Source organism: Coenobita brevimanus, chromosome 57 (assembly GCF_032717465.1).
Source record: "Coenobita brevimanus isolate Jiangsu-jjx chromosome 57, ASM3271746v2, whole genome shotgun sequence".
In the NCBI taxonomy this organism is placed as follows: domain Eukaryota; kingdom Metazoa; phylum Arthropoda; class Malacostraca; order Decapoda; family Coenobitidae; genus Coenobita; species Coenobita brevimanus.
Genome location: NC_137010.1, coordinates 39327356 through 39353673, shown reverse-complemented (window position 1 = coordinate 39353673; position 26318 = coordinate 39327356). Strand labels below are relative to the sequence as shown.

The following is a 26318-nucleotide window of genomic DNA, read 5'->3' as shown; positions in this document are numbered from 1 at the left end:
TAGAAGAGGGAGAGAGAAACCACGCTAAGGAACAGTAGGAATGACGTGAAGGAATAAGGAGAGAATCTGGGAGTAAATGAGGAAGGATGACAGAAAAAGAAAGTGAATGAGGAAAGGGAATAAAATTGCGTGTCTCCATTTTGTTTTTAGCATCTTTGCACTTCCTTCATTTCTCATTTACCCTGTTTCGTCTACTGTTTTATCATCTCTCTCTCTCTCTCTCTCTCTCTCTCTCTCTCTCTCTCTCTCTCTCTCTCTCTCTCGCTTCGAGTAATGAGAGGACACTTAAGCAAGTCAGTTGCCCACTAAGCTTATTACAACTCTGGCTTGCTTCATGAGAGAGAGAGAGAGAGAGAGAGAGAGAGAGAGAGAGAGAGAGAGAGAGAGATAAAAGACATCGTACAGAAGGATTTCACATCTTCATTTTCATTCAGCCTATTTCATTCTCTGCTACGCTAGGCGATTTTATGCAAGTTAGAGAAAACCTGTGATAGTGAAATGTTGGACCATTTTGCCCGAGGATGTCATGTGGGTTTTATTCTTGGATGTTTTAGACGATTATATTTACATCAGAACATCTTGAAAGCGGATGGGTACATGAAGGCAACATCTAATGCCTCCTGTCATCCAAAAAGTCTACTCTAGGCAGAACGAAATCGTCTGGTGGTAGCGAGAGGAGACGAAAAATGACGGGGTAAAGAAGACAAATAAACACTTCCACTCTGGCATGTCTCCCATCGTTTAATTGTTCCTCTAATGCTTGAGACAACTCTAGTGCTCTATTCCAACTAAAATCAGTCGAGTTTATTCAGCTGACAGTAAATCGTATTATACCTGAATGTGTCTACTTTCACCATTAAACCCATCACGGTCGGCGTAACTCTAGTAGTCTAATCCATGTAATTCTAGGCGAGTTTATTTACGAGAGTGAGTCTGAAAATGTTAGCACAATACTCCCAGCCTTCACTCCTTAATTCATATACCCAAATCCTTCGTTCTTAATTCTTCGTCAATTCTGCTTCTTTCACTCACATATCCATTTGATGAAGTTGGCTCCTGCATTTCTTCCTCCTTTATTCTTTCTTACCTTCTTTTCCTTTTTTTCTTCAGTATTCACATCCTTCCGTCTTTTCCTTCATAAATCTAACTTTCTCCCATCCTTTATTACTGCTGTAAGACGCATTCTTTCTTCATTCCTTCCTTTCAGCCTTCCTTAAGTATGTGACTTCTGTCCTTGAGTGAATCACTTCTTTTATTTCTTGTCTCTCTTTCCTCAGTAAATCGCCTCACTCCTTCCTTCCTTCAGTAAACCATTTCATTCCTTTCTTCCTTCCTTCCTTCCCTCCTTCCTTCCCTGCCACCAATAAACTGCTTCCGTCTTTTCTTCATTGCCTTCATAAACCCAGTTTTCCCTTTGTTTCTTCGTTCAGAAATAAAAATCCTTCCTTCCCTTCTTGAGTAAGTCCCTTCCCTCGTTTTTTCTTCATTAAAATTCCTTCTTCAACCCTATTTCCCTGTCTCTCTCTCCCATCTTATTTCAGCACACACTCTTGTCTCCAGAAATTAAATCAGCCCCATTTACTACGAAATGTCTTTCTGGCACTCATTAAAGTCGTTTATCGTTAGCAGTAATTAAACTGGAAAGCATCATGAGAACGCAATTATCATTTATTACTTTAATTCCTCTTTCCTTCCAGACAGATATTTTTGCGGTCTCACAGAGTTATCTAAGTCTACGGTCTTAGCATGCCCTACTACACAATTTCAAAGACCTTGTACTGTCGGCAATGTAAGAAAAGTTTATAATTTCCCGTATCTGGTTCCAAATCCACCGTAAAATCTAGTCAGCTCGACCCACTGCCCACTATTATCTCTATCTATTGCCAGACGCCCCAGTCCGGCAAGGTGGCCACAAACAAATTGCCTCCATGTCGCCCTGTCCCCCACCATTTCATTGCCCCCGCTCCCAGCACACACACTTATATACCTCACTCACATATATACCTCTCTTATATACCTCTCCACTCCATCCTCTGTCTTATCCTTTGGTCCCCCTCCCTCTCCCCCCAACACCTCACTCACATACACTCTCCTCGTCAGTCTTTCACTCTCCATCCTCTCCTCATGGCCAAACCACCTCAGAATGTTTCTCCTAACGCTTCCTATCATTTCCACATCCACACCACAACGATTCTTCACTCACTGCCCATTATCCACGAAATGTGAAATGCGACAGCAACTTATTTGTGATAACTTGTACACAAACAACCAGACAGCGGTAAATACATAATTTCTTCCATCTTCCTTGGTGGAGGTAATAAGAATAAAAAAAAACAGGACTCCACCACAGCAGAATGGGTTGATGAAAATAAATGCCAACCTTGCAGGCGGCAGGAGCCGTCCTTTAACGCATACGAGAATCACTGTAACCAGGAGACAACTGGGTCAGACTCAAGTGCCCAAGGCGGCTCCAACAATCTGGCCTGTGTCTAATTGGGCGCAAGGCGGTGCTTCCCAGGAATTTGAGTGATATTCACCAAGATTCTTGGGTCGAGATATTTTATAAATACCTTAAAATTTTTCATGAATAGGAAGTAAAATTCATAATATGATCTCTAGAGTCATCTTAGGCCTCTTTGTGCCTTTCTGAGGCCACGAATCCCCATGGGTAGAGCAATTATCAGGTTGGTTGTTCTATTTCAATCTCATTCATTACAGATCTCCCCCACGATGAATGAAGTTGCTTCGCTGCATCAGGATTGAAATATATAAGACATCACAGAACTGAACAGGTTTATGGACCTTACACTTTGTCTACAAAAAGTCTACCTTACGCTGAATAAAAACCTCAGGCTTTGGCAAGAATTAAATATAAAAAGTTTTGATTGAACTTAAGGGATTACATTTTATCTTTGTTGTCTCTGCTCGCACATACCACCACCCCATCAGTGGGATGATTTTTTTTTACACTCGTGTGTGGTAACACAGGAAATTTATTGTTTCCAGTTCCCCCCCTTCTCTCTCTCTCTCTCTCTCTCTCTCTCTCTCTCTCTCTATCTATCTCTATCTCTATCTCTCTCTGAACAATATAACAGTTGTGACTATTTGGCCTTACCTCGTAGTCTGAAATGAATCGATTTTGAGAACACTAGGTCAAAGTCTGTGGTCTCAAGATCGTCACATGAAACAATTTATTTCCAATTTGAACCAAACTTGGTGGAAAGGTTGAAGTTTAGGCAAGGATGAAGTGATCAGAATTGGAGGGCAAAGGTTCAAAGGTCAAGGACACTGGGTAAAGTCAAATGTAAAGTCTTTTGACTGGTTATCGGGCTGTCAGTGTCCTCTCCTACTGTTGCTTCGTTACTGCTGCCACCAGACGTTGTTAATGAAGTAAGGGTGAGACGCCTGGCAATGAGGGGGTTAGAAACTATCGGCAGTAACCCCTTCATTGGTACCACTTGTGTTGTTATTATTCCAGTCGTGCTTCCTCCAGGCGATGAAAGTGAAGGTGACACAATAAGTCTGTGATAGAAACAATTTGTCAGTAACCCCTTAAGTGTGTGTGTGTGTGTGTGTGTGTGTGTGTGTGTGTGTGTGTGTGTGTGTGTGTGTGTGTGTGTGTGTGTGTGTGCGTTACCGTCTAATGATCCTTTGTTTAGGGTCTGTAATACTTCATCCCATCACTTTTAGTAGGTCTCTCTCTCTCTCTCTCTCTCTCTCTCTCTCTCTCTCTCTCTCTCTCTCTCAGTCTATCTATCGATCGATCTGCTATATCTGTCTATGTTCCCGCAACGCCCATCTCAGCAGTTACTTCAGCAAACAAGGAATGAGGCTATGGCACACCTAATGTCTGATTTGGCTCGTATCTCAGACTGGGGTAAAAATAATCTGGATGTTTTTAATGCATCAAAGACTCGGTTCTTACACCTATCAACCAGCCAAGATCTTCCACAGGTATACCCACTAATGTTTAATGATATTCAGCTTAATCCTGCATCATCCTTGAACATGCTTGGGGTTTCATTTACTCGGGACTAATATTGGAAAGATCATATTACATCTCCTGTATAATCTGCTTCCAAGAGATTAGGTGTGCTAAGCCGACTCCGTTCCTTCTTTACCCCTGCACAATTGTTGACTCTATACAGGGGTTTTATCCGCTCCTGTGTGGAGTACAACTCTCATGTGTGGGGAGGTTCCCCACATACAGCTCTTGTCAATCAGGTGGAGTCAAAGGCTTTTCGTCTCATTAACTCTCTTCCTCTTACTGGCTCCCTCCAACCTCTGTCTCTTTGCCGCAGTGTTGCATCTTCGTCTCTTTTCTATCTCTACTTCAATGGTCATTGCTACTGTGAACTGTCTGCTTGGATCCCTTCATCTCTACGACAGGCGCGTAGCACCCGTCTAGCAGCAAACTCTCATCCCTTTTCTGTCCAACTCTCTAATGCAAGAGTTAACCGTTACTCCCAGTCCATCATTTATGCAACAGGTCAGCTCTAGAACTGTCTCCCTCTGTCTGTATTTCCTGCTTCCTATGATCTCCAGTCTTTCAAACGCAGTGTGTCCAGGCATCTCGAAATGATCGGATCTTGAATTTGGTTCTCTCTTATATTTTGTTTTTCTCTTGGAAGGAACAGTTATTGCGGGCTCTTGGCCTTTGGTTCCTTCTTCTTAGCATTATATATATATATATATATATATATATATATATATATATATATATATATATGTATATATATATATATATATATATATATATATATATATATATATATATATATATATATATATATATATATATATATATATATATATATATATATATATATTAATTCCTGCCACCACTAAAAGATTTTGTTCAAATTAGGAGAGACTTTTCGGAATGGCGTGGTTATAGGCATTGATACACAAGCATTAATGTCATAATTATGCAGTAGTTATAGATATGAAATGATTATAGGCAGTACTCAGTTTTTTTTCTATTATTATCGAGGCGAAGATGTACTTGACAGGTTGGTGATGTTGGCTGAATGCTACATCTCCAAATACATGTATTTCAGATAATTACCTGTAATTACTGGTAATTCCATCCATCCATCCATCACCCAATCCTACGTTGCCCCATGAAGAGCGTAGGATCCCGGGGCTAGGCAAGTTGGTCTTGATATTTAAGATGAGTGACCAGCCTCACTCATCCCTGGGTGGCAGTAAGTGAGGAATAAACCCCATCCCATTGATATAAATCCACACAGGTTCAATCCGATCGCAGCTCTATAATTACCCATTAAACTACCAGGCGCCATAGTTTGGTTACATCGTTACCACCCAGCATAGGAAATGGTTTCCTTATGTACAGGAAACCATTTGGCTTTTCACTCAGCGTAATCACCAATAGGTAGAGGGAAGAGGAAAGAATGAAGGAAAGAAAGACAAGAGGAAGTGTAAATTCATCCATAGGAAGAAGGATGAGGAACGAATGAAGGAAAGAAAGGCAGAAGAGGAAGGAAGGAATAGAGGAAAGGGTAAACGCCCAAAGCAGCACGACATCGAGTGGATGGTGAGCGTCCCCACCTACCACAGTTTACCGATAATTACTGATAATTATCTGAAATACAACGATGTTATTGGACAGGTAGCAACTGGTCAATCATCACAAACCTGTCAGGTGCATCCACACCTCGAATTAAAAAAAAAAAATGAGTATAGTATATATCTCATATCACAATGTGCAGTATTTGTGTCTGCTGGAGACATACTCTAAACTGGTGATTTGGGTGGAGCACGAACCTCTGTACAGTGTGCCACGTGTTGCATACTCGCGATATGAAACGGCTCTTATATATGTAAAAGGCGTCACAAATAAGATAAACACATAATAATACAACTTTAACTTGTGTAGTATAATATATAAAAGAACAGTAAACTTATTATGCGTAAAATAATTATAGGGCAGTACAGAAACGTGGCATAAATATTTTACAGTGTTGCTTAAAAAAAAAAAGTAGCCAGTTTTATTGGCTTTTACCGTATTTCTGGGGTGGGTAATAATGTCACAATTATGATTATAATATAATGTGCAGGAATATAAGCAAAAATATGCCAATTTTATAGGAAAAAAAAATACACTGAACTCTCTTGAGCGGCAACACTTACACAGTACCAGTCTAACCCGGGCAGAGCTTACTCGTGTTATCTTAAATAAATAAATAAATAAATAAATGCGCCAAGACTTTTACCTCCTGGGTGGTGTGGAAGTAAAGTCAAATTTACAATATGTACAATATAATGTAAAAGAAAATAACCAAAATGTATCCTAAAATACCATAGACGACAGAGAGAGAGAGAGAGAGAGAGAGAGAAGGCAGGCCAGGGGCAGTGTTGAGTGCATTGTCAAGCTGAGGGAGAGATGAAGGAAGGGAGGGAAGGAAGGAGGGCGAGAATGATTCAGTGAAAACAAATCATGGCGCCGCAACACCGAGGTCATCTGACGCCATATGTAAAACAATAATATAAGAAAAAAACAAAGTAAAGAAATGAAGCACAAGTTTATAAGTCACTCATAAAAGAAACAAAATTCCCTAGGGTGACGCACATCTCCTCCCAGGAGAGAGAGAGAGAGAGAGAGAGAGAGAGAGAGACAGAGAGAGGGGGGGGGGGGCATCGCGGGTATGGAAAACGTGGCACACTGTACAGAGGTTCGCGCTGCACCCAAACCGCCAGTTTAGAGTAGTACTGCCATTGGAATGTCTGTCCATAATTATGATGTAGGGTAGTTAGGAAGGTTGTCGTCATGTTACGTTAATCTCTTCCATTACATCTCGATATAACTGTATACAGTAAACTCCGTAACCCAAGAGTGCCTAAAACTCACCTCACTTACAATGAAATACACAAAGGTGGAAAGTGAGATAGAGATAGACCTACCTATTCACTTTACTCGACGCCTCACCATTTTACTGGCAGCAGCCCACGTTGCTCACCACTGGAGGTAAAAGGGCAGCCGTAAAACTACAATATATCTACAATCTCTTTCCCTATCGTCGACGGTAACATTATCAACACTAGTGGCAACGAGCTAACCATCGCCTCACGGCTTTATCGACACTGGTTTTCACCTATCAACCTGATTATCTAAATACTAAATATCTTCTTACTTTGTACTACCGACATTAGTGGCAGACGATTGTTCTACGATACACCTACAATATCTCTCTCCATCTAATTAAACCCCTCGGCTACGTCTATCGGCATAGTTAAATATTGCTTTGATTAACCCATTCACTACTAGAGTGCTCTCCTAAGCTGAATAAATTCGTCGGGTGGTAGCAAGGGTAAACTAGAAGAAATACCGTCATTGGACTGAAGGGGTATTGCCAGAACAGCTCTCCCATAATGGCTTCAATACAATGTCTCTTGGACTTGTATTACCATCACCCTGGCAGGCTTCCTTGCACCAACTCCTTAGCGATTTATTTTGCATATTACGGTTATTATTCTCTTGCATTTTGTTAATTTCCTTTTTACTGTGGCATAATTGCAAAAACAACATACAAGAAATATAAGAACAGAGGACAGTATATTGCATTAACTCTAATTTGTTTCTAAAATTGCCATCTTTCCATCCTGAATGCAGAGTTACAAAAACATATTAACATTAGGATATGATGCTAGTCACGAAAAGGTGCTATGGAAAGAATAGGGAGCCATAGCATTGCTTACTCTGACACTGAGCAACGTGAAATAGGCTGCAAAGGAACTAAATTTGGGACAAGTTAAGGTGAACAAACTATAAAGAAACAGACTGGTAAGAAGGAAGTGCTGAGGAGCCTCCCTGGCCGACCAGACAGCCAACCTCGACTTAACCTCCTCCGTGGCGTATTTTTCATTTTGTTTTTGTTAACGCCAGACGAATTAAAGTCAAGAGCTATTTTTAATGCTGATGGGGGCAGCGAAGGCCCTATCTATCCGCTCTAGTTCGAAAAGTCTCCCTTAAGGTGAAGACAAGTCGCCAGAGATAGCAAGAATGGACAAAAAAACATGACATTGATTTATGGGAAGTTGAGGGTAGATCTCTGGTAAGGAAGGAGTTGGGTAAAGTCGATAGTAAGCTGCAATGATGTCATTTTTAGATTATTGTTGCTGCTACTTGGCGATTTTGTTTAGCTTAGGGGGCTCCCTCGTAGTGATGGGATTAATGAAGGTTATATCTAAATCTTTGAGTTCGGCAAGTCTCTCTTGAGCCTGGAATTTGCAAGAATTAAAGACTGTCAGTTTCCCAAGGGCATACAAGATGGTCTCCACACACTACAGTACACTGACAAGCTTCTCTGCAAATCTCCTGATGATTTATGAACATACAGTCACACAGACTTCCCAGGTTTGTTTGTACTCTTGACGTTTTCCCTCCTTATAAATCTCATTAAAAGGATTAAGAATATGTATGGGGGTATAAGCCCAAGGAACAGTCGTGAAAAGTCTAAAGCGAACTGGTGAAGAAGATAAGGAGTAGCACGAAACTGAAATGTTTTTGGAAGGAAGAAAAACGAAAGAGTAGGTCTCCACGAAAGAGTAGGTCTCCACACTATGGTATGGAGGGCGAATAACACATGGATGACATCTTCACACTAATGAAGTTAACCTTTTCAGTTGAAGGACGCATATTATATTTTATTCTTGCTGCCACTAGATGATTCCGTTCTGTTTAGGAGGCTTTTGGCTGTGGCGAGGTTAGAATACAGCTTTAATTAAATCCGTCAGTCAGGTGACGAATTTTGTAGTTATTCTTCCTACCTCCAACCAATTTTATTTACTTTTGAAAGGATTTCTCAGATGGCAGAGGTTAATGGTGAGCATATCTAACTCCTCCAACTCGAAAAGCCTCTCTGGGGCTAAATACTATCGCCTGAATGTAGCAAGGAATAACTAAAATATACGTCACTGCATGCAAGAGTCAAGTTCTTCACTACTAACTGTCTCCTAAACTGGAAAGAAAAAAAAAATCGTCCTGCGGTAATAATACCAAACACAAAGTAGCAGTGAGAGAGTACAACACCCGCGACCATCAACTGGTCTAAAGGCCGAATATTAGGCTTTACCCTGTGACCGTACACTTGGACAGATGGCTCTCAAAATCAAAAAGCTTCATTCTTGCCCAACACTAAACCCTTCCACCAACTTTGGTTCACATCAGATCAGAGCTGTTTGAACTGACTATGTCCAGTGACATTCACCTGTGACCTTTCCCTGTGACTTTGATTTAATATGAATCCTTCCACAAAGTTTAGTCTACTTCTGATAATAACAGTTTAAATTGACCTTGCCATGTGGCTTTGACCTTTAAGTTATTCTCGAACACAAGAAGTCATTGTCTTGGATGATCCTTAGTTCATCCACTAAGTTTAATCTAAAAAAAATAAAAACTGTTTAGGCTATTTTGCTTACACACAGACACATGGGTCGAACATTGCCTTTGCCCTGTGATCTTGGCCTTTGACAGATTCTCCTCAAAACTGAATCTCTTCGTTCATGCCTGACTCTTAACTCGTCCACCAGGTTGGTTTAAATAAGATCAGGACTCTTTGAGTTACCTTCATTCTTGACTTTCTCGGTGGCCTTGACCTTTGACTAATTGATCTCAAAATCGAATCCTTTTAATCTTCCCTTATCTTCAACTCTTCCATGGAATTTGGTCTAAATCAGACAAAACTAATGAAACTGACCTTTTCCTGTGACCTTGACATTTTAGCTGTTGTTCTAAAAGGCTTACTGTATGCCTAACCCTCAACCCTCCCACCAGGTAGCTCAAAACTGGATCAAAACTGTTTACGTTATTTTGTTACACACACACACACACACACACACACACACACACACACACACACACACACACACACACACACACACACACACACACTCACACATACTAGTCGAATTTTGACCTTGCTCTGTGCCCCTGACCTTGGAACGACTGCTTTCTAAACTGAATCACTTCGCTCCTGCATTACTTTTAACCATTTCCTCAAGTTTGATATGAACTGGTTTAAAACTGTTTAAGTTGATTTCGCTAAAAGTCAAAATTTTACCTAGCTCTGTGACCTAAATCTTAGACCTAGTGTTCTAAAACACACTCACACAGACACACAGTTTTCCTCAAAGGCTGCCCTTCACTACATCTACCGAGTTTAGTTAAAATTGTACTGAAACTGTTTATCTTCCCAATACACATATACACACGCTCTCGCACGCCGATCAGAACATGACAGCAGCTTTCGCCTAGCGAGCGCAGTTGTACAAAGAATGTAGGCCACGGCAATGATGGGAGAGACTTGGACAATGAAGTGGTGTATTATCTTGGCTCCCACGACCCTGGTTGACTGCCAAATACCATACACACAAAGACACACATACTCTCTCTCTCTCTCTCTCTCTCTCTCTCTCTCTCTCTCTCTCTCTCTCTCTCTCTCTCATATCTATATGTGTACCTATCTATCTATCTATCTATCTACACACACACACACACACACACACACACACACACACACACACACACACATATATATATATATATATATATATATATATATATATATATATATATATATATATAAAACCCATTGGAGCCCAGTGTCCAGAGTACTGGGCAGAACTGGGAATTTTCAGATCATAATAAAGTAGAGAACCCCCGGCTAGGGACCTATGAGCTTCGCGACTATGATCCGATAGGCGGAGGGCGGTACGCTTAGTACCCTCCCAGAGCAATGCCTCGCCCAGCAGCTCTGGGATCCAATGGGATATATATATATATATATATATATATATATATATATATATATATATATATATATATATATAGTCTGGCGATGGATGGATGGGATGGGTATATGTATATATATAATATATATATGATACATATATATATATATATATATATAGATAGATAGATAGATAGATAGATAGATAGATAGATAATATGCATGTATATCTATCTATCTATTGCCAGACGCCTTAATCCCTTATATAGGGTGGCCACAAACAAATCGCCTCCACGTCACTCTGTCCCCCGCCATTTCACTGCCCTGCTCCCAATTCACACACCCCTCTCTCATACCTCTCCACTCCCTCTGTCCATCTGATCCTTGGCCTTCCCCTCCCTCTCTCCCCCTCCATCCCACTCACATACACTCTCCTTGTCAGTCTCTCACTCCATCCTCTCCACATGGCCAAACTACTTCATTATGTTTCTCCTAACGCTTCCTATCACATCCACATCCACACCACAACGCTCCTTCACATCCTCATTTGTCAGCCTGTCTGTCCTTGTGACTCTGCAGACTCCTCTCAAATAATTCATTTCCACTGCTCTCACTCTTGACTTGTGTCCCTCCAACAACGTCCAAGATTCACTTCCATACGTTAGAGTTGGTATCACAATACTGTCATGTAATAACTCTTTCACTTCCATGTTCACTTCCCTGTTTCTTATAACTGCCTTCAAGGAACCAGTAACCTTTCTTCCTTATTGTACCCGTTCAAGCACTTCACCCTCCAAACTTCCATCCTTACTCATCACACTACCCAAGTACTTAAACATACTCACATTTTCCATTTCCTCACCATCCAACCTCACTGTACATTCACTGACTTCACCTCTCTCGAAGACCATAACTTTACTCTTCCCTACATTCACCTTTAGATTCCGTTTCTTACACACTCTCCCAAACTCATCCACCAAGCCTTGCAGCTCCCCTTCGTCTTCATTTAACAACACAGTATCATGTGCAAACAACAGTACAGGGAGTTTCCAAACACTGCCGTCTCTCATTAGGGCCACTCCAACATCCACTGCCCTACCTTGTGTCTCTTTTATAACCCCATCCATACACAGATTGAACAACCATGGAGACGGACACATCCCTGTTTCAACCCAACCTTCAAATAGGAAAACTCACTCAGTACACTATCCACACGCCTTGCAGCCTTAGCACCCTCATACATACTCTTCACAGCATTCAACAACTTCCCATCTACTCCATATATACTTAATATTTTCCACAATCCTTGTCTATCCACCCTGTCATATGCTTTCTCCAACTCCATGAAGGCCGCATACAGCTTCTTTCCCTTCTCTAGAAACTTTTCCACTAAAGATCTAAGAATGAATATCTGATCTACACAACCTCTTCTCTTCCTAAAGCCTCCCTGCTCTTCTCCAACTAATTACTCTGTTATTTCTCTAATTCTGTCAGTAAGTATCCTACTGTATACTTTTCCTATTACACTAAGAAGACAAATGCCCCTATGATTACCACACACTTCTTTTTCCCCTTTCCCTTTGTTCAAAGGAATAATTATTCCTGACTTCCAATCATCCGGGACTCTACCTTCCTCCCAGGCCAATCTGCACATCTTCCACATCCGTTCTACTACTGTCTCACCCCCATGCTTCAGTATTTCACTACACACTCCATCAACTTCTGGGGCTTTCCCCATTTTGACTTTCTTCATTGTTTCCACAACTTCCATCCTACTGATTTCTTACTGTCTTCTTACCTCCCTCCTTCTCCCAGCCATTTCCCAGCCACTTATACTCGCATTACTTTCATTCTCTATGTTCAACAATTCGTTAATCTGCCAACTCCCATTGACGTGTATATACGTCCAAACATTTTGTCAATGTGACTCCCATTGACGGCACCGCAATTGCAAGGTCCATCATTACCACATTTTTCAAATTTCGCGCCTGATTTTTGGTATGTATACACTGGACACCTTCCTCTACCAGATGCCAGGCAGGGACAGTGCCTTACCCCATATGACCTCCCCCCTTCGCATGCCATTGTCTCGGCAATTCACCTGTTACCAATGACCTGGCCAGTAAAGACATGTCGCGCCACGGTACGAAATTCAAGGCTAGAATGATTCCCCAATTGATGACAATGTGGAGGACAAAGTTACTTAGCATTAGAGGAAGAAACAGTCAGAAGTGATGATTAGGTAATCTCGTCAAAAAAGGTGAGGTATGTCGATGTATTTGGTGAGTGAAACAATGCTTATATCACCTATATTACTGGGTGAAAACCAATATAGTCTTGTACTACGTATAAATTCAAACCAAACAAATAAATAAAAACTGTTTATGAATGGTGTGGAATTGTTACCCCTCCCACAGAACTCATTTTCTCTGGAGCCTGCCTCATAGAAACCACAGTAAGGTAAGGAAGGGGTACTGTTCCCTGCATCCGGTATTCTAAACATCAGGTGAGCGATTTCTTAATGAATTTTCGAAGTTTTTCACCAAAAGCGGAGGTTTGAGGCAAAAAAATTTTTTCTAAAATTTGTCGGGACGGGGGGGGGGGGTCAGTCATGAAAAATCGGTCAGGACAGGACAGGTTAAAGTGTTCTCTCCATCTGCTCACTTTTTCTCCCTTCTCAATTAGTAATCTACCATTTTTATCTTTCACTCCTCTACTAACTTCATTGGCATCCTGTCTAACTCTCTTTACCTCTTTCCAGAACATTTTCTTACAGTCCCTCCATTTTACACTCAAATTCCTTCCAAATTCCTCATCCACTCTCTTCTTACTCTCTCTTACTAATCTTTTCACCTCTCTCTTCCTTTCTACATATAACTCTCTCTTCCGTCTCTCAACTTCTTCCACGCCCCTATTTCTTATTCATTCATTATATGTTTTCATTTGTGCCACAGCCTGTCTCACCTCTTCATTCCACCATGTTGTTCCTTGCACCCCCTTTCGCCTTGTCTTCACCCCACACACCACCTCACAAGCTGCACATATTTCTTCTGAGTATATCTTGCACACACCTTCCATGTCCCCCATCTGCTCCAGTTCATATTTACCCAATCTTTCCTCCACTTCTCTTTTATATTCTGCCTTTTTCTCATCCTCTTGTAACCTTTCCACTCTTCTTGCATATACTCCTTCCACCTGTCCTTCCTCTCTTCTATTTCCCCATTTTACTTGGACCTTGATCCCAACCACCACCAAATGGTGGTCAGAAAGTCCACTCCCCCAACCTTTATATGCTCTTGCATCCATTACACATCTTCACATCCTTTCATCCACACACATATGATCAATCATTGCTTTCCTTTAATTCAGTTCACCATCCACCCTTCTCATCACTCGCCATGTATACTTGAGGACCATTTTGTGCCTGAAGAGGGTATTGGCTATCACCAACCCTCTCCCGGCACAAATGTCCACCAAAGCACTGTCATTCTCATCAATCTCAGCAGGCACACCCCACTTACCAACTACTCCATCCACCTTCACATTCCCTAATTTACCACTCATATCACCAGTCAAAAGCACTCTCTCATTCCTTTCAGACTTTTCCATGCTCACTTCCACATTTGTCCAGAACTCTTCTTTCACTCTGCTTGCTGTATGTAATATATATATATATATATATATATATATATAATATGCATGTATATTTAATGTACATAATATTTATATGGAGTGAGGCGTAGGCACAAGGGGGCAGACCCCCTAATCCTTACATCGCTGAGTTTCGAACCCCTGCGGGTCTTCCACCACAACACACCTTGAACTACACTTGACAGATGAGAGCTTATCTCACCCACTCAAACAGCGCGGACTGAACGGGGCTGGAACTCAGGTCACTTGGAAAGGGATCCAATGCTTTATCAACTGTGCCATCAGGTGTGTGTGTGTGTGTGTGTGTGTGTGTGTGTGTGTGTTAAAAAAAACAACAACTTATGCGGTTTTCATCCAAACCTAACCAAAGGTTGTGGAAGGGTTGAAAGTCAGCCAGTGTAGAAACTTTTTTTTTTTTTAAGTTTGTCGAAGGTCAAGGTCACTGGCATAGGTTAAATGCTGACAAAATCAACTTAAAATGCTTTTATCCATTTTCCATTCAGTTTTGCTGGAGGGCTGAGGCTACGGCAAAAAATTAAGTGATTCAGTGTTGTGAACACTTAGTTAAAAATCAAGGTCACAGGGTCACAGGGTAAGATCAAAGTTCAGCCTGTGTGTGTGTGTGTGTGTGTGTGTGTGTGTGTGTGTGTGTGTATTTATTAACAAATAACTCATATAGTTTTGATCTGATTTTAGCAAAACTTCGTAGAAAGGTTGAGGGTTCTCCATGGAGTAATGTTTTCAAGAAAGACGAGATCAGAGGTGAAGGTCGCAGGCAAAATGAGCTTTAACTTATGGACTGGTTGAGGATAAGGCAAGAATAACAGATATTGATTTTGAGACCAATCAGATGCTATGGTCACAGGACAAAATCAGCTCACACTGTTTTGACTTTAATCAAACTTGGTGGCAGGGTTAAGGGTCAGGCAGTACCGAAGGGATTCAATTTTGAGAGCAATTAGTAAGAGATCAAGGTCACAGGACAAGGTCAAAGTTCGACCCGTGAGTCTGTGTGTGAATACAACAGCTAAAACAGTTTTTATCTTATTTCGATCAAACTTGTTGGATAAGCTGAGGATCACCCAAGAGGTTGACCTTTTTTTTTTTTTTTTTTTTTTTTTAGACATATCAAAGGTCAAAGTCACATGTTAAGGTCTATTTGAACAATTTTTATCCAATGCCAACTAAACTTTGCAGAAGGTTTCAGGTTAAAACAAAATGATTGTTCTCTGATTGCTCCATCATGTTTATCTATCCGTGTAACTATCTACCAAACGATCTGTCTCTCTCAGGAATGAACCCAGAGAGTTGGTGATAAGCTTATTGGGCAAGAGACTTTCTGAGTGCACGTCGAGCGCCTAATTTTTGACGGTCATATGTATAACACTTGCAGCTGTTTGATGTAATTAGTCTGCATGCCACACCACTAGTCAGCAACGAAATAGGAAGGTCACATATGTCCTTTCATCATTACATGCCTCAAAAATTATTCAAGGCTCTTATTCCAGTGCCTCGGTCAATTACTGGCATTTCTACATTCATTTTATCGTCTTCTTCACCTCTTTCTTCTTTCCTCCTTCATATTCTTGCGTCTTTCTTTGTCACCATAACTCTTTGAATCTGGTGGTGTATTGTACTGAATTATTCCTACTACCTACAGACACTGTTACTGATTTTAGTGAACACCTTTCTTAGTGAAGGGATAAATAAAAACTGTATATAGCCTCCTTTCTTTAATATCTTCCCTAGTGTGAATTAATACGCCTGGAGGTATCAAGATTAAGATATTTAATAAATCATCGAAATTAAGGGGTTCATTATTCATTTTATTTTAATCTTAGTTTTGTTCTCTGTCCCATTCTTTTTCTCTCCCTTCAAACTATCTTTATCACCTACTTTGTATTTTATTACCCGAGACGGGTATTGTTTTCATTTGATTTGTATGTCTGTCTCTCTGTCTGTCTGTTAAATGGGCTATGACTTTCTGATCACTGATTAAATATGGTGCCAAACTGGGCCAAGGCCCAGGCTGTAGGCCCAAAAAATGTAAAAAAAAAAAAAAAAAAACTTTTTTTCTTCTTAAATCCTTTTGAATTCGTCATATCGACATGAAACCAAAACCCAAAGGTGCATCTTTCACATCTGCATCCTATAGCAAGCCTTATTACATCAGGGGTGGTCACCCCCCTGTTAGTGGTAGGGGGGGTCAATGTCAGGTAGGTTGGGCCTAAAATTTCAGATGAGCATAGAGTCGTCAATTTTCACCTGATTTACTCCAAATTATATGCGACATCTTTTACTAGATATCCTGTTGTGTGTATATGTCAGCACTAAAATGGCTGTCGGGGACGGATTTGCTGTGCCGGCACGGCTTCTTGTTCCGTATTTATTTTCCCCACTCATTTTTTTTTTTTTTCGTTTGACTTTGCCCTCTTTCATGCCTCTCTCTTTCCACACATGGTTTCCCATGTTCTTTGTATTTTACTAACCCTTTCTTTCCCTGCCTATTTTTCGCCTTCCTTCTTTATGCTAATTTTCATATTGCTCGTCAAATGTTTTACTTTTTATTTTTGTTCATCTTGTTCATCTTCACACCATTCTGTCTAGGTCCATAATTATCACCATTCGGTGATACCTTTCATGTCTTTCATGTTTCCACACCTATTTCATATCCTTGTATTTTTCCTCTTCTTCGTTTCCTTTCATTTTCTACACCTGTTTCAGCGCCTTCTTTATTTGTTCTCTTTCATCTCAACTTTCTTTGCCCACTTTTGGCTTTCTTTATTTGCGTTTGTTTCATCTTTTCTCTTCACTTGAATTTTTTTCACGTTTTCTTTGCTCTTTATCACTTTCCTCTTTCCATAGACATATTATTTACCTCCTAATTTCACCAGATCTTTCAGTCTCCTGCCTCCTTTTCTTTCTGTTTTCTTTCCCCTTTACAGCCTTCGTTTCTTCCTCCTATTTTCCTTCCTTTTATAATCTCGCCTGCTCCATTTCTCACTCTCCATTCCTTCCTTTAACACTTTACCGCCTTCCCTCCCTCCTTTCCTCAAGCCCTTCCTCCCTCCATCACTCCCTTCCGTTAACTCTTTCCTCCTTTCCCCCCCACTCTGCCAATCCCTCCCTCCCTTCCTTCCTCTCTTCCTCTATTTTAATCCCAGTACAGCTTCTTTCTACCTCCCAATTTGTTGAACATCGGTGGTTTCCAAATTGCCTGAAACTGTTGCCAGAGACAAGTTTGTGAAACACTTAGAATAATCTCATCAAGAGATTCGTAATATGGTCTTCTGAATAAACGTTCCTGCCTCACGAACCTGTTGGACTTTTTCATAGCTATACGGAACATGTAAGACGATGTTGTCTATCTCGATTTTCAAAAGGCTTTTGGCAAAGTTCCACACAAGAGACGCCTTTAGAAGCTAAAGGCGCGTGGTTTCTGTAGCAGTGTGCTAGGGTGGATAGAAGATTGGCTCACTGGATGATAGAAAATTGGCTCACTGGATGAAAGCAAAGAGTTGTAATAAATGGAAAGAATCAGACTGGATCAACGTTACAAGTGGAGTGCAGCAGGGTTCAGTGTTAGATCCCCCCCCCCCTTTTTTTTAATATATGTAGATGATATTGATGAAGGATTATTTTGTAAGATTTCAAAATTTGCGGACGATACAAAAAAGGGTAACAGAGCAGATACAGCATAGCAGAGACAGGCATTCAGAAAGAAGTGGATAATTTGTTTAATTAGAACCAAACATGGCAAATGAATTTGAATATTTATAAACGTACAGTGCTAAACATTGGCAGTAAAAACATAAGGGCCAGTTGTAATATGACTAATGTCCAACTTGATAGGATAAACCATGAAAAAGACTCAGGGGTAATAATAACAAATGATTTGAACCAAACAAACAATGTACAGAAGCTTTTAAAAAAGACAATAAATTTACCTGATTCATTGGCAGGACATTTGAATAAAAACAACAAAAAATTTGTCCTCATTTTGTATAATGCCTTAGCACTCCCGCAGTTGGAGTATTGCGTTCATTTCTGGTCACTGTAGTATAAAACATAAGCAATGCTACGCTGTTGCAACTCTCCATCTGATCACGCACATACCTTCCCACCTCCCTGCACACCTAACCAAGCGCATAACGATCCTCACCCCCTCCCAATCTTTTCTTTTAAAGATGAGCTTAAGGAGAACGCTTTGAGGACACATGACCTGGGCCCTTCAGATTCCATGTGCAGGTTGCATTAAAATCTCTGGAAAATTATTTTTTATTTTATTTTTCATTGTTAAAAAAAGAAAATTACTTAACAGAGTTGTGTATATATGGAGCACTGCCCTCCAATGTAGCAAGATGTGATACAGTACCAACTTTTATAAATCGCAGGGATAAGGAACAGTCACCGAGTCCCCAGTTAAGTATGTTCACTGCTGAATCACAACGTTCTGTGGTATATGCTTTTTTTTTTTCTTTTTCAGAACCTTGAAGATACAACTGCAGAACAACATCGATAAATACTACTGACAGTGTTATGCTCCCTTTCAGACAGAAGTTTAAAGTTTCCATTCCCTTACTACAGGTCTGTTGCGATTTGCTTATTCCTAGTCGTCTTCAATCTTCTTTCCTTTCTCCGAGTTCTTCCCTACATTCGTTCTTTCCTTCCCTCTCCACTTGTCTCCTCTCACCTCTTCTTATAGTTCCTCCTCCCCTTGCTTTCAGCCTCTCTCTCTTCCTTCCACTCACATCGTTGCCCTCAGCTCTTCTCTCCCTCAGATTTTTCCCTCTCCCCCCCTCTTCACTTGTTCCCTCCGTTTCTGCAGCCCCGTCCGACTCTCTGATCTCTCGTTCTCTTTTTTTAATTTCTCTCTCTCTCTCTCTCTCTCTCTCTGTTTCGCACAATCCCTTTTTCCCCTTCCTTCAACTCTGTCCCTCCTCATTAACGTGCCGTGGTCCCTCGCACAGGCTGGATGTCAGGCTCTGCACATCCTGCTTCAGTACTTCCTGGTGTCGAGTTACCTGTGGATGTTCGCTGAGGGTCTGTACCTGCACACACTGCTGGTGGTGGCCTTCGTCAGTGAGGAGGCGCTGCTCAGGTGGCTCTACGTCCTGGGCTGGGGCCTGCCTGGGGGCATAGTGGCCGTGTATGGCCTGGCTAGGGGCGCATCAACTCAAGACACCTTACAGTAAGTACGGTTTTATTTTACGTTGATCTGTTCGTTTTAACGAGGCGTAAATTTATATTCTTTCTATATTAAATGCTGTTTTAGGAATGAAACCGAGTAACGAGCGTCGCGGAAATCCTCTGCCATCTGGGATCCGGGACTATTCAAACAGAGCAGAAAAGTTTGGCAACACTCAAACCTAACCTAACCTAACCTAACCTAACCTAAACAAAACTAAACTAACTTAACCAAGCCAAACCAAACCTAACGTAACCTAGTTTAGCTTAATCCAACCTAAGTTAGGCTAACTGAACCTTGCCTGACCTAACTCAGGCCAATGGAACTTAATTTACCTAACCTAATCGAAAGTAATCAAATCATACTTAGCCTCATTTAACCGAGACTCACCTGACCCGGCCGAATCAAACCTGACTTAATTTAACTTAACGTATTCAACCTAATACAATGTAATTTATCCTGACTTTCTCTCCTCTAACCTAACCTAACCTAACCTAACCTCGCCTAACCCGCGGCCCCGCATACCCCATGGACTCAGTGATGCGTGTACCATACCGGAACGAACATCACCTGGGAGTTAGAAGAAACGAGTGTCGGACGAATCCTACACCTCAGGTACACCTTGTCTGGAACATTGGGTCATTTTCTCGTCAGGTAAGGAAGTGCCCTAACACCTTTTCTCTGACTGTTTATTTCAGCATGTGCAAATTTAATGATTGCTTTTATCAAATTTATGCAATCTATGCCAATGACACAAAGGAATAAACATGATACAGGATAGCAATAAGGTGTTAAATGCATAATAAATCGCTATGGAAGAGGTGTTACTAAGCTTCTTCACCTGATGAGACCCTGGAGACAGTGCGACATGGGATCCGCACACTCATGATCCTGAGCTGTAACAAGAATGCGATGCTAGTTATGAAGAACTGCCATAGAAAGAATGTGCAGCCGTAGCATTGCCACAGTCAGCAGCTGAACTACGTGGTACAGACTGGAAAAGAAGGAAGATCTCTCGTAAGTTAAGGTGAATGACTTACTGTTGCATGTACGTAGTTCTAGTATGGAAGATATAAGTTAAGGTCGTACTATCTTGTCTCCATAATTTACTTTAGTCCAGTCTAGTTTGAAACATACAGGTGTTCTTAGCTCGCACTCTCTCCCCTGGTGGTAGGTGGTGGCCACCAGCATCCACAAAAGTGCTGCTTATATTTTCTTTCAATTTTAGCATTCTATCCCTGTGTCTGTCTTCCCCTCTCCCTTTCTTCCCTGTCACTTTTTATTAATCTTTTTCCCACTTGTGACTGCTGTACACTGAGCGACAAGCCAAATGGTTTCTTGTGACCCAGAAAACCATTTACAACGCTGGGTGGAAGCCATATAACCAAATGATAGGGTGATGTGGAGCCTAGTACTGCATTGCGCCCCTTTAAGTGGGTGATGCGACACAAATGCGTTGTCCAGCCGCAAGGGAATTTTATTTTTCTGTACGGGATGGCCATTTGGGACGGTTTCTTGCCTGATGTTGATGAGTCTGCTCGGTCAAACAAACAGGGGTTGGTCAACAACAGCAACCCTCTCCCCTACCAGTCTGTACCACATATCTATACTTCTTTATTTGGGAAGCTAAATTCTTTTCCATGAATGAAACATCTCTTCTTCACTTTAAATTCATTTCTTCTTCTCTGCCCTTCATCTTTCACCAAAAGGTCCTCTCTGTCCGCTTTTCCCAGTCCCCATACCTCTTTAAATAATATAGTTAAATATTCTGTCTCGATGGATAGGTAGATAGATAGATAGATTATATATATATAGGCGGTGGCTGAATCGGTAGAGAGGCGGCCTGCAGTCCTGATGGACCCAGGTTCGAATCCTGGCTGGGGCATGGGACAGTTTAAGGATTTGAATTTCATAAAAAGCAGACTTTCCTGATCTACCAGATGACCCGCCGACATGTCGTAAAAATACCCCCGCTAATACCAATACACCAGTCCTGTATGAGACAGCCCTAGCATGTATTCAATATGGACGGTGGGTGTTAGCGCCGAAGTGGTGACATGTGGAGGTGTAGGAGGACTACTGGGCCTTGGGATAGGCTACTGCCCCCAAGATATAGGCCCTGAAGCCTTTCCCCAGAGTCGAACACATAATATATATATATATATATATATATATATATATATATATATATACCCCTATGGCGGGGGGGGGGGACACAATCTGGCCGCACTGTGGGGTGGTACTACCACTATGCGGCCAGGCTGTTTACGTAAGTTTCTGCCACCGTGTTCCCTGCGTTGTAAAAGGCGACAAAAAGGGACGGGGTGAGGGGACTAGGGACCCCCTCCTGTTTATTTTTAGTTCCTGGAATGAGACAGGGAATAGAAAGAGAAGGGGGATTGACTTATCCCCGTACCTTTAAGATTGGGTCTATGAATGTGTGTGGATATTGTACGATTGAAGATAAAAGAGGGGAGACTGGGTTAATGTTTGTGAGAAGAATGTTGGATGTGCTAGCGCTGAGTGAAACAAAGATGAAAGGGAAAGGTGAATCTAAGCTTGGAAGTGTGACTGGAAGAATGTCAGGTGTTGATAGAGGAAGAGCGAGAGAAGGAGTGGCCTTGTTAGTGAGCCTAAGTGCAGCAGTGTGTGACTGAGTGCAAGGAGGTGTCATCGAGACTGATGTGGGTGAAAGCGAAATTTGGACGTGAGTTGTGGGTATTTGTGAGTGCATATGGGCCTGGTAGTGAAAGGGATGAAGAAGAGAGGGAGTCTTTCTGGAATGATGTTGATGAGTGTCTGCACAGTTTTGAGGTAAATGTGAATGTGGTAATGATGGGAGATCTGAATGCTAGGGCGGGAAATGTAGCAGTTGAAGGTGTCGTTGGTATGCACGGTGTGCCTGGAAGAAATGATAATGGGAAAGAATGATAGGGATGTGTGTTGAGCGAGAGATGGTGATTGAAAATACCTTGTTTGAGAAGAATGAAATTTATAAGTATACATGGGCGAGACAGGAGGGTGGAAGGGTTATTGATAGAGCATTGATGGACTATGTGGTTGTGTCCAGGGATGTAATAGGAAGATTGTTGGATGTGAGAGTTCTGAGAGGGGAGAGTGGAGGCATGTCTGACCATTGCCTGGTGGAGGGAAAATTGAGAGTTGGTGTGAGGTGGGTGAGAGATAGAAGAGTTGGGTATGGCAGAGAGGTTTTAAAAGTAAGTGAGCTGAACAAAAGAAAGAGAATGACAGAGTATCAGAAGCAGAAAAACGAGAGGAATGCAGTGAAAGATCAGTAAAATGGCGGTGTGGAGGAGGAATGGCAGTTGTTTAAGAGCGCTGTGGTGGGGTAAGCAAAAAAGGTATGTGGTGTGAGACGAGTGGGTGGTGGTGTAAGAATGGGAAGTGAATGGTGGTGCGAGCAAGTAAGTATGGCTGTAGCTGAGAAGAGACGTGCATATGAAGTGTGGCTGCAAAGGAGGGAGGAGGTGTCATATGAGAGGTATAAGGAATAGAGGAATGGGACGAGAGGGGCTGTGCATGATGCTAGAGTGGCAGCAGATGAGAGGTGCGGTAGGCGACTGACTGAAAATTTTCAACAGAATAAGAAAATGTTTGAAAGGAGCTGAAGAGGGTGCAAAAGGGAGAGTCTGGGAAGGAAGAGCAATCAAAAGCAGAGGATGGAAGGATGTTAACTGAGATGGATGCAGTGAGGAAGGGGTGGACAGAGTATTTTGAAAGATTGTTAAATGTAGAGGAGGAAAGGGAGGCTGAGACTGTGGCAGATGAAAGGGAGCAAGGAATAAATATGTTGGGAGAGTTCAGTGATTCTTTGATCATGATGGAGGAAGCGCAGGAGGCAGGAAAGGAGATGAAAGCAGGGAAAGCTGCAGATATGAATGGGTGTGCTGTGGAATGTTTGAAAGGTGGTGGGGTGACTATTGTTGAGTAGTTAGTATGATTGCTGAATGTGTGTTTTGTGTGTGGTATGGTGCAGATTGAATGGGCAAGATAGTGTGTGGTTCCGTTATGTAAAAGTAAGGGTGATAAGTATGAATATACTAGTTTTAGGGGCATAAGTGTATTGAGTGTTGTAGGTATAGTGTATGGTAGAGTGCTGATTAATGGAGTTACAAAGGGTACAGAGGGTGACTGGTGATGAACAGAGTGGTTTTAGGGGAGGATTGACTGGTGAATCTCTTGAGTGTGTGGAAGAGTGTTGTTATTTGGGAGACATGTTGTGTGCTGGAGGTGGGACTATAGCTAGCTCTGTGGCAAGGGTGAGAAGTGGGTGGAAGAAGTTCAGAGAGCTCTTGCCTCTCCTGACATTGAGAGGACTCTCCCTACGTGCTAAGGGGTCATTATATGCAGCATGTGTTAGGAGTGTAATGCTGTATGGTAGTGAGACCTGGATAGTAAAGGAGGAGGATATTTCCAGGCTCAAGCGTACAGAAATGACAGTGATTAGGTGGATGTGTAGTGCTTCCCTGTATGCAAGATCTGGGGGAGCTGGGTTTACGATGGAAGAGTTGAGAGGTAGGATGGGACTGGAGTGTATTGGTGTTGTGATGAGAAGAGGTAGATTGAGATGGTTTGGGTATGTGGAGAAGATGGGGGATGATAATTATATATATATATATATATATATATATATATATATATATATATATATATATATATATATATATATATATATATATATATATATATATATGTTAAGGGCTGATAATCCTTCCTTCATATCACACTTCTATCCAGCTTGGTATCATCCCTGTGGCCATCGTCTGTACGTTTTTCACATAATTAACTTTATGTGGTAAACATTCCAGTATTCCAGATTCTAATCTCGTCATCATAGACACATTTACTCCCTCATAATCTCCTCTTCCATATAATCGAAAGTCACTCTCATGTTGGCTAGCAGTCCATATACTGTATGTGCCACTCCAATGATTCTAATATGCTTTTTTGGTGTGTGTGTGTGTGTGTGTGTGTGAGAGAGAGAGAGAGAGAGAGAGAGAGAGAGAGAGAGAGAGAGAGAGAGAGAGAGAGAGGATGGGGAGGCAGTGAATGTTGGATAAAGAGAGGGACGGTTGAAAAGAAGGCTAGAGGGAAATAAGGATGGCTGGTCTTATGGAACCTTATTCTGACCACCTCAAGACAACTGTGTGCAGCTTTGGGAGGCATGTCGAGGTGAAGGATTAACAAACAGTTTCCACCAACTTCCGTATTTCGGAACGAGATGTTATCCACTGTATTTGTATCTGTGTTTGTTTCAGTCCATATCAGGTTTAATGCAGATCTGGACCTTCTTGGAGGAAAAGGGATAACCGTAAATAACCCTTCCCCATGCTGGCGAAGTACGAAAGGGGGACGTTTGTCTAAAGGAGGTGATGTACATGGAAGTTGCAGTGTTGTACTGACAATGTTTGTGTCGTGGTCTATGTAAGTCATTGGTAGAACGGAGAGGGTGTGAATATATCCAAACATTATGAAAGGACATGCTGCCAACACCCACTTTAAGTATTCACCATGACATGGACTCGAACCCTACACTCAGAGTCAAGGTCACATGGCAAGGTCAACAAATATTTTCTTATCCAATGTAAACAAAATTTTGTGAAAATTTTTAGGCTTAACCAAGGATAAAGGGATTCGATTTTGAGAACAAAGGTCTAGGTCACAGGGAAAGGTCTTAGGTCAAGGTCACTGGGCAAACTTTGTGAGTAACCTGTCGAAGGTTCAGGCCACAGAGCAAAGTTAAATATTTGAATCTTAGACCAGTTGGTGGGTGCGGGCGTTGCAATTTCTGAGTGTTCCTTTTTGTTTAGTTTATATTCGTGCCACAACCAGCAAGTGTTTCCAGTTAAGGAGAGTGCCCTGTAAATGAAAGATTAATGAAGGTTCATTTAGGATCTCCCATGATGTGAGGAGAATAAAATAATTTGGTTGTCGCCAGAATAATTACAAAGTACGTCCGCCTGCTACGATTAATTAACCGATGGTGCACTCAAGAGGGGTCGATCCAATTCATTAACCCCTCCATCACGATGACATCACGTATATTCTATCGCTAATGCTGCCTGACAGTTTTATGCAGCACTGGGAGGTGTCTGTTAGTGAACAGGCTAGATACTCTCTCCATCGACCTCTTCAGTACGATGCCGTCTCTAATTACCCGTCCCTGCCCTGCAGGGGCTTTGGTACGTGTATTGTTTTCACTCGGTTTGTCTGTTTGTCTGTCTGTCTGTCTAACTGTTAACAATTTTACGCGAAAACTACTGGTGCGATTTTGACTAAAATTACAGGGATGATGGGCTATGACCTTCTGATCATCTTATTAAATTTTGGCCCAGATTGAGCCAAGGCCCAGGCTGTAGGCCCCCAAATCATTTTTTCGCCATAACTCCTTTTAAATTCGTCATATCGACATGAAACCAAAACCTAAAAGTGCATCTTCCAAATCTGCATCCTACATTTTTTTTTTTAAATTACAGAACAGAGGAAGAAAAAACAAATGAATAAAAAAAATAATCCATACACCAGATTATTGGTGTCCTCTGTTCATAAAATATCTGAACAGCTGTAGGTTGAAGTTTGGAGGGAAACAACTCTGTGGAAGCGAGTTCCAGAGAGTTGCAGTTCGGGGAATGAAAGAATTCTGATAGGCAGAAGTTCTGCAATATGGCTGAGTGACATTCCAGTCATGAGCGCTACCAGATGACCGT

At 41.5% G+C, this 26318-nt stretch overlaps 1 protein-coding gene across 1 annotated transcript in view; it reads left to right on the top strand.

Annotated features, from left to right (window-relative positions):
- Positions 1–26318, top strand: part of LOC145401965 (calcitonin gene-related peptide type 1 receptor-like) — a 73341-nt gene that overhangs the window by 23467 nt on the left and 23556 nt on the right. The window contains exon 3 of the mRNA XM_080274070.1: positions 19373–19593. Coding sequence (XP_080130196.1) covers positions 19373–19593 — 221 coding nt within the window. The remainder of the gene's footprint in view (positions 1–19372; positions 19594–26318) is intronic.